The 8,803-nt window shown below is 39.3% G+C and overlaps 1 protein-coding gene across 1 annotated transcript; it reads right to left on the bottom strand.

Moving 5' to 3' along the window:
- Positions 1 to 352: 352 nt before the first annotated feature.
- Positions 353 to 8,479, bottom strand: LOC140273079 (uncharacterized). The gene is made up of 4 exons (XM_072368605.1): positions 8,344 to 8,479; positions 7,017 to 7,192; positions 4,602 to 5,442; positions 353 to 1,997 (listed from the first exon to the last, which is right to left on the bottom strand). Exons 1-4 carry the CDS (start codon positions 8,477 to 8,479, stop codon positions 1,075 to 1,077), a joined length of 2,076 nt encoding a protein of 691 aa, XP_072224706.1. The 3' UTR covers positions 353 to 1,074.
- Between the last annotated feature and the right edge of the window lie 324 nt (positions 8,480 to 8,803).

Raw genomic sequence — 8,803 nt, 5'->3', positions numbered from 1 at the left:
ATACAATTCTCAGGACCAATCCAAAGACGAACGAATTGGAGAGATCATACGACAACTACAGACAAAAAAAACTAAGACAAAATAAATTAGTACCACAGTTCAAAGTGTAATATTAATTTACAAATGACAATGTGCCTAAAGAATCAGTTCATTTACATGAAAAAGCAAACACAATATTGAGGATTAACAACAAGCCTGAATATTGGAGTTATTTACTCAACTAGCTGGCTATAGGAATAAAGTGTGTGTAGTCATTCGCTGTCATACATGAAGCCAATGTTAATACCACCAACTTTCAAAAAGCGTCAACGTCAAATACGGCATAAGTCGATACATTTTTCCCACAAGTCATTAGCTTGATTCACTCTTCATGAGCAGCATGCTGGTGATCATTTTGAAAATGATTCTTTCATTAAATCAAATATGCATCCACAAAGGTATTTGCATTTTTCCCATGAGCTTGCAAGTATCACTCTCCCACTCCACCTTCTTGTCCACGTATGTTCACCTCCGGCTCTCAGAACCCTGAAGTTAGCTAAGGCTGACTTGAGGTTTCAAAACAGCAGTTTATAAATCAGTGGTTGATGTTGCGAAGACTTTGTCCATATCTTATTTACAGTCTACAGTCCAGAATTTTCAAAAAAACAGTAAAAGTCTCCTGATTTCCTAATGTCTGTTAACAGGACAGTACAGTAAACTTGAAGGCACAAAGTTCTGTTTTCAGGTTTGAGATTAGGCTGACATTAGCAAGCAAGCTAAGAAAAGCATTTTGTGTTTTTGAGAGGCCTATGTCACCATTATGAAACCCAATACTTTAACAGGTCATTCATGTTTTGTATGACCGTACTATTTTATCCGATAGTTATAGTTTGTTGTGTTCTGCACATGATAAATCTTTGTAGCATCAACAGAGTACCACCAACTGAGCGAACTGATCAGCACAAATATGCCCTTTGTATTTGAGGAATTAAGCATTGTCATCACTATGACATCACATATGTCATTATGTGCGATTTATATGAACATGAACTCTACTCCTTTACTGTGTTGCTTCCATGCGTACAGTATTTTCTCTTACAAAGTGGTCGTAGAATGCCGTGCTGTGAGTGTGCGAAGGCGGTGAGCCTGAGTGTGAGAGTTCTTGTGTATGAGGCTGTGAACTGCAAGTCTATATCTGACAGACATCAGGTTGTAGAGTAATGGATTGACAGCAGCGCTGAGGTAGAAGAGGACAGACGACACAAGATTAAAGTACTGAGACAAATAGTATAAAAAGTACATGTGCGTGTCGGGATGTGAATACGTGTTGTTGAAGTGTGTACCATTGGGTGTTTTGTCGATGTAAAGGTTGGTGGGTACTGCAGTGTTTGAGGCAGAAAAAGAAGGTGTGCGAGTGCTTGTGACATTTTGTGAGCTTAAAGCCATTCTATTTTGCATGTTATGTGTAGTGGTCTTTGTACAGTTCTGCAGTTTTGTGTTTATGTTTGAAAATCTGCCACGTTGTGTGTTAAAATGTGCTGAATCATCGTGTGTCTCCATGTATGTATTTGTTTCATCTCTAGGGTACATATTTTGTGTGCTTGTATCAATGCTTACGTGTTGCATTTCAGTTTGTGTAATTACATGAGAGTTTGAAATGTGTTTGTCTGTGCCCATATCGTTGCTGCGAGGGTTAATTTTTTCTCTGGATTCTGAACACATGTCACAGAATCTTTTATTTGTCTCTGTGAGAGTGTGTGCTGTTTTCATTCCAGTCTGAGGGAGGGCTTCAAAGAAGTGTGCGTCAGAGTCTGAGTGGCTCAAAGGGTCAGAAACAGCGTGCATGTTGATATCTTCGCTGCCAGTGCTGACGTCAGCCAGTGTGTCAATGTCTAAGTGTGACTTTGTGTCTGTGGATGTTTCCTGTTTTTCAGCACCAGTGCCAAGAGAAAGGGAGAATATGGTCCGACCAACATGAAACGGCAGCCAGCACAAGATAAACGCCAGGACAATCACTCCTGCGGGAGGTGGGAAGACAAAGAGACACAGACTTTTATGAGACTGTTGCAATCTCACAGTCTGTAGATTCTTATAAACAATGTGTAAATATGCTGTGAGGAAAATCTGCAGTAGTTACTGTTCCATCAAAACCCAGCAAGACCTCTTTAATTAGTCTTTACACATCTTGTTCAACATGAGGCTATTTAAGAAAAAGGGAGTAGCACACAGGACTGTTAACTAGCACCAGTGATGGCAACTATTTTTCAAAGGAAATTAACTGAAGGCGGGTTAAAATTGCCAAATGTTGATCAGTGTCACATGCTAATCAGCACGACATCACAACTGCGTTTGCATTTGCTTTGTGTCAACCCTAAAGCTGACCCTTTTACTTCTGTTTGCCTCTTTTCACCTCTGCTCATTTACTGTGTTTTAATACAGCTGAATACAACTAATATACAGTTCATGGCCTTCTGTCACACCAGAGGGACAACACAGTATGAGTTAAGTTGAGAATACAGTTGCTGTTTGACCTTGTATTTATGTAGGCAAGAGTCTCCGTTCTTAGCGTACACATATTTGGCTGTGTAGGACGTTTGTTACCAGAGGATTCCACGTGATCTGATAGAAAGAATGTACCGTATTTTTCGGACTATAAGGCGGTGCGCCTAATGTATGAATAAATTCTGGTTGTGCTTTCTGACCTAGAACCGATTTTATCTTGGTAGACTGCGCTAAAAAAATCTGTTAAAATGTTTTAGCACGGCCTTGGTAAGCTACGAAGCTGCTTATCAAGCAGTGCTTGGTGGATTGAGCATTACGGCCACTGTAGTCACGAGCCTCACGGAGTAATAGGTTCTGTGCTTCAACATTAAGGTGTGTGCATTAATTCATTAATTTTCTATACCTGCTGCCCCAAAAATAGTTCCTCTTAAGAGACATGCTTACTATGCGGATTTCAAGTGAGGTGAATAAAGTTTGACTTATCTGAGTTTTCTTTCATTAAATGCACCATATAACCCGGTGCGCTTTATGTATGAAAATAGACCCGTTAGCAGTCAATTATTGATATTGTGGCTTATAACCCAGTGTGCTTTATAGCCCGAAAAATACGATAGTCGCGGATATCTGAAATGTTCTTGATGACAAGGCAAACTGAATCATAGTTATCTGCAACACATATCCAGTCTGGCTTTTAAACGTTAAAATGGCTTCCCATAGCTGTTGGGTTTACAGGATGTAAGTAGAAGCACTCAGTAAATATGGGGTGAATAGAAGAGGTTAGCATTTTGTTGAGCTTAAGATCACAACAGCAGTGGTATTGTAGTTTACACACCCTCTGCTGGTCACCAACATGTTGCAGCTTGCTAACGTGTAACATTAATTTCTGTGGACGTGCACAACCAAGCAAACACAAGATACGCAGGGCAGCCATGATAAACATGCGTACACGTAATCAACAGCAACTGTACTTTAAGCTTAAGCACCTTTCTGGCACTGCTTCTCCCTGTCCTAAAAGTTGTTATATTTGGAACAATTCACTTTTGAAAGAATGAAGAAGAAGTTGCTGAAAAGGTTTAAAACACAGCTAAATCTACCGATAAAAACTTGGTTGCATACTGTGACTAACACACCAAAGAAAAAGAAAAGAACCTGCCTAGGATAGACATCACATTAGCACACTGATGCTAGCTACTGAGCAGATATGACAAAAAAAATTCAGCTAAGTTTACATCTCTCTGATCAAACTAGTTTCCCCTAAATGTTGTCCAGGTTTGTATTCCGACCTCGATTGTCACTTTTATTGCACCATTACCAAAAAGTAAATCACTTAATGGCTGGCCTAAGCTAACATGAATGTACACTGTATGTACAGTAACAACACATTGTGCTATCTAAGACAAAAAAGTAACGATAAAGTGAAGGCCTTCTAGTTACACAATAAAGCTGGTTAGGTTGGGATGGACAGTTAGTTTAAAATATATTTTTCAGTTGAGGTTCATACACGTTGACTTTTTTTTTTTTACTTTATTATGTAATTTGTGCAAATTGTAATTTAAAATATGTCCCATTTATAGAGCTATCTTGATCATGCAGAATGTGTTGTGTCTTCCATTCATCAGCTGAAATAGCTGATACAATAGCAGGCTAATATTTTCTATTAACAGTGGAAATATTAAGCAGTGTATGAATTGTAGTGCTACTGCTGCTTTCAATTAGCAGAATTCTCAATAGTCAATAGAACAATTAGGAATAAGCCATCCACGTCATTAAGCTGTGCAACAAATTATGTAAAATACTGCCACTGTAGCTAGAATTAGCAAATACAAGTCTCATGAGTAAAAATGAAAATCAAGCAATATTTTTGAGGAACAAGGACATTTTCAAAATTCATTGCAAGCCAAATGTTGTAATTATGAACAATGACGATCTTTTGGAAACATTTTCACGACATAGTATTTGAGTTGCCTCAGCACTGATGTGATTAAGCCTTTTAAACTTTCATGATGTGCAGCAGGGCTCTCAAGTCTCACACATGCATTCTTATTGTTCCACTTATTGGCAGTTTCAGCAAAGACAGTATGTAAGGTTGTGTTGGCAGGTCAGTGATTTTATTCCCTCACCCAGCATCTTGACAGTGTTTCGATGACTCTGGTCTCTTCGGCTGCTTTTTGGACGCAGCCACAGTGTCCGTCCAATCAGGCTGTACACCAATCCCAAGATGCAGAGCGGTATCAGGAAGTACAAGTTCGAGAGAATCATCATGGCTGACAACAGGCCGGACGAGATGGCATAGTGGGTACATCGGCACTCTCTTCTGTCAACCTCACGGCTTCCATAAAAGCCTCTTTCTCTTCCTCCTCCCTCATCTTCCTTCTTATTTTGATGATCTCCTTCAAAATCCATCTTTACTTCTTCCTCACTGCTTTTCTGATCTCCTTCTTTCTCATCTTTTATTTCACTTTTATCCTCTTGTTTACTTTCATTTCCTCCTCTTAGCTTGCTCTCCCCTTTGCCTTCAAACAATTTCAATTCTCCAACCCCATCATCCCATCCTTTAGTCTCTTCCTCATCTAATCCTGGATCCAGCAAGGCCATGTGTGTACCTCCTCTCTCTCCTCCACCTATCATTAATCCTCCCTGTTCTCCCTCCCTGCCTGTCCATCCCCCGTCCTCTCTCCACTGGCTGAGCCCCAGCTCATCTCCCCCTACTTCCTCCACACCAACCATGATCAACACTGGTGCAGCGCTGACGGCTGCACCCAACCATAGGCAGCCAATGATAGCCCTGGTTCTGCGTCGTGTCACCAGTGTCTTGGCTGTGATTGGCCAACAGACTGCCAGGTATCTCTCCAGGGAAAGGAAGGTGATATGGAGGATGGTGCAGAAGGTGCAACACTCTGAAAGGAACATGGTCAGTTTACAGGCAAGGTCTCCTAAAATCCAGGGTCTTGGTCTCCAGAGCTGGGGAAGACAGAATGATGTGCATCCATTAGTGCCAGCTATACTAATTTATAATCTCTTATTGATGTATTGGGCCAAACCAGTGCTGTTTGTTTGTATTTTCATCAAGAAACTTAGTATATGCATGTATGCCGCTTAGGGTGCCAACATAGGCCCAAGGCAGGATATATGAAAATGTATGTTATGGTAATATATATAAGGAAATTGTGCAATATATTTCAGTCAATTCAGATGCAGTAGTTTTCGTAGAAGAATGACTCCCTTTGGAGTGGACCATGTAAATGTTATTTATTTAAATCTCAGACGATCAAAAACTTAAACGTTGTTCTCAGTTTGACACTGGCTCTGATAGCTAGTATCAACTAATGATAGTGTCCACAAACATAGTGAAGGAAAATAAAATATAACTTTATAGTACAAATATGAAACTAGCTGAGACTCACAAGTATACTTTTTTTTGTAAACATATTTAACACATTGAATAGAAGGTGTGAGAAGGCATAAAATCAATGGAATTGTTGTTTGAGTAATCAACAGGCAGTGGCTAATGGTCAAAACTTCCCCTGGAGCAGGGTCTATCTTGTGTTTGTTTATCACAGCTCAGATATATTGAACTCTGGATAGGGTTCCGCTTCAAACACACACCACCCTTCTTACTTAGTCTTAGCTAGTATGATACGACTAATTTAAAGATTAAATTAACAGACTCTCGCGTAGCTCCAGAACTCAAACTGCCACTGTTGTTTTAGGTTTATTGAGCAAATAAGAAGGAATCTTCCTGACACATCATCAAAATACTTCAAATTTGATATAATATATAATTATATTATATTAAGATATTATATATTATAATTATATAAAATTTTGCACCCAAAAATGATGTACTTTAGTATTCACCATTCCTAAGTAGTGTCACTGTCATGATCTGTGTCGTTCTGATATCTTTTGGTGTTTGTTTTTCCATGTTGTCTTCACATGTCTTCACTCACCAATCACCCTCCACTGTATTCAAACTCCTGGTTTCATTCACTCTGCCAGAGCCTCACCGTTACATCTCTTGTTTATATTCTGGTCAGTCTAATCCGTTCAAGTTTACTCAGCGATTTGATTCTGTTTTCCATGTTTTAGTTTGATGTATTTCAGGCTTTGCCGAGCCTTAGTTTTAAAATGAATGGTTTCTTTTCATTTTGCTTCTTGGGTCTCGGTCTGTTTCTACACCTGCGTCGTCCTTCCTCCCACATGGGACAGTCGCACTATAAACATCTTGACCATGGAACGTTGCCCTGTCGTTGAATATTGTCATTTTGCTAGGAAAATTATAGACGAATGATATAAAATCACTCTGAGTATGACGCAGCCCTTGAATAAAACAAAACCTAATTTAGAGGGTGGCAACAAGAGCTTATTTAAACTACCTCATGTAACATCACTATTTGGAGTGCAGGAAGCAGTGCATTGCTCCTTCCTCTTCATTCAAATGAGAGATCTGTTGTGATTGCGCATTAAGAAAATAGATCCGGTTGTGTGTTGCCTCAACAAGCGTGTATGAAAAAAGGTGCATCTTGTGTATGTACCTTGTACAGATCCAGTGGTAAGAGCAGGAGTATCAATAGATCACTGACGGCCATGCTGCTGAGGTAGAGATAAGTAGAGCTTCTCATATGCGGACGGAGCCAAACCACCAGAATGGTTAATATGTTCCCAAGAAGGCCAAACAACATTAGTGGAATGTAGATCACAGTCACGCAAACTGAAAAGACAAAAGAAACTAGGGTATTTTCTTTAGGACCAGTTTGTGTTTGTACGTCATTCTGCTATTAGTTTGGAAAGACGAATCATGAGCTTCATCAAGTTCATTTTATGGAACACAACTGAAGCATCAGTAACACACTGTGCTACCAAAACAGGCCAAGTGTGAGGAGGAAAGATAGGTGGTTGGATGGTGTGCTTAAGCACTGCTCCTTTGACCATGTGCCTTTGTGTGAAGTGAGGTGAGATCGAGACCAACGTATGTACCATCATAGCACAGCAACACTTTACTAAAATGCTAGTAGTTAGAATGTCTAACTACTGGCTTTAGTAGACAATAGTGAGGGTAGACTCACTATTAAATTGAATGACAAACAACCTCATGGTGCTACAGCTAAGTAGCTGTTTAGTGGAACAGTTTATAAGAAACCTCTGGCCCACTTTCACATTAAGATGAACTAGTTCAGTCAAAACGCATAATTGTGCAGCTGTCTCAACCTGTCTGTTGGCCTGTGTTGATTGGAAATCTGATAATATTATGTGGCTGATGTCAGTTTTATCATGACCCTTATTCCCTAAAGACAGGCAGCACATTACACAAATACTACATTTTTGGTGGGCAAAATAATATCATACATGTATGGAATTATAGTAATGTAATCAATAAACCTTTAAAAGAATGAAGAAATGAATGATGGCATATAAAGAGGAATTTGTTCTTTAACATTTTCTGAATTGCTTTTGTTACTTCTTCCACAGAATTTTCTTTAACTTCCATTATTATTCCTTTACCTTTTCCTTTCAAAATACTTTTGCTTTTCCCCCCACTCTGTGCTTCACTCAGAAAAATGAAAGTTCTGTGAGAAGGTCATAGTCTTACAAAATGATAGGGTCTATAAGCTTCATTGATTGGTTGGCTTGAGGTTGCAAGTTAAGATTAGGATCATATTTCTTGATGCCACATTTATTCTTTCATCATTTCCTCTTTATGTGTACTAATTCCTTTTCCAAGTATTTTACAGATTGATTCTTATATGTCGCATTCATATTATTCCAATCAGTAGCAGTCTTCTTTGACTGACAGTGTAATTATTCTAAGTCAGATAAGAAACAGAGTTTGGATTTACTTTTTTTGTCATTTGTTTAACCCACCTAGTTCAATCTGTCCAAACATAGGTTCCTCCCAGTAGCAGTCTTCATTGGAGCAGTCCTCAGGAAAGCTTGATGGTAAGCCACAGTTTTTTCCATCACAGCCACTGCTCATGTCTCCCAAGTCCATCAGATCCATGATGGCACCGGGTGGGGTTGGACGACAACAGAGAAAAAGGCGGAGGAGAGCAGTGTCCCCCAGGTTACAGGGTGTAGAGGTGACGCAAACTGATGGATTTCCTATTACACTCAATAATTACCAACACTGAAGGGGGTGATCAAGGTGGAAAAGCGTTGTCTGGTCAAAACAAGAGAAAAAGATATATGCATATAACACATTTACACTCATTGCATTCATTCACTCATTGAATGAATGGACACATGCAGGATAGAGGGCATTTACTTTATAGATTAATTAAGGATTGACATCAACATTGCATGCCAGTCCTACATTTGATAGAAA

Source organism: Leuresthes tenuis, unplaced genomic scaffold, assembly GCF_036924035.1.
Source record: "Leuresthes tenuis unplaced genomic scaffold, fLeuTen1.0.hap1 SCAF_17, whole genome shotgun sequence".
Taxonomy (NCBI): Eukaryota; Metazoa; Chordata; class Actinopteri; order Atheriniformes; family Atherinopsidae; genus Leuresthes; species Leuresthes tenuis.
The sequence above is the reverse complement of the archived record's forward strand: the minus strand, read 5'-3'. Positions and strand labels throughout refer to the sequence as shown.

Coding starts and splice junctions, on each gene's coding strand:
- LOC140273079 (XM_072368605.1), bottom strand. CDS start 8,479: ATGGATCTGATGGACTTGGGAGACATGAGCAGTGGCTGTGATGGAAAA. Junction 5,443..7,016: donor TACCACTGGATCTGTACAAG/GTACATACACAA, acceptor TGTCTTCCCCAG/CTCTGGAGACCAAGACCCTG. Junction 1,998..4,601: donor AAACACTGTCAAGATGCTGG/GTGAGGGAATAA, acceptor CACCTCCCGCAG/GAGTGATTGTCCTGGCGTTT.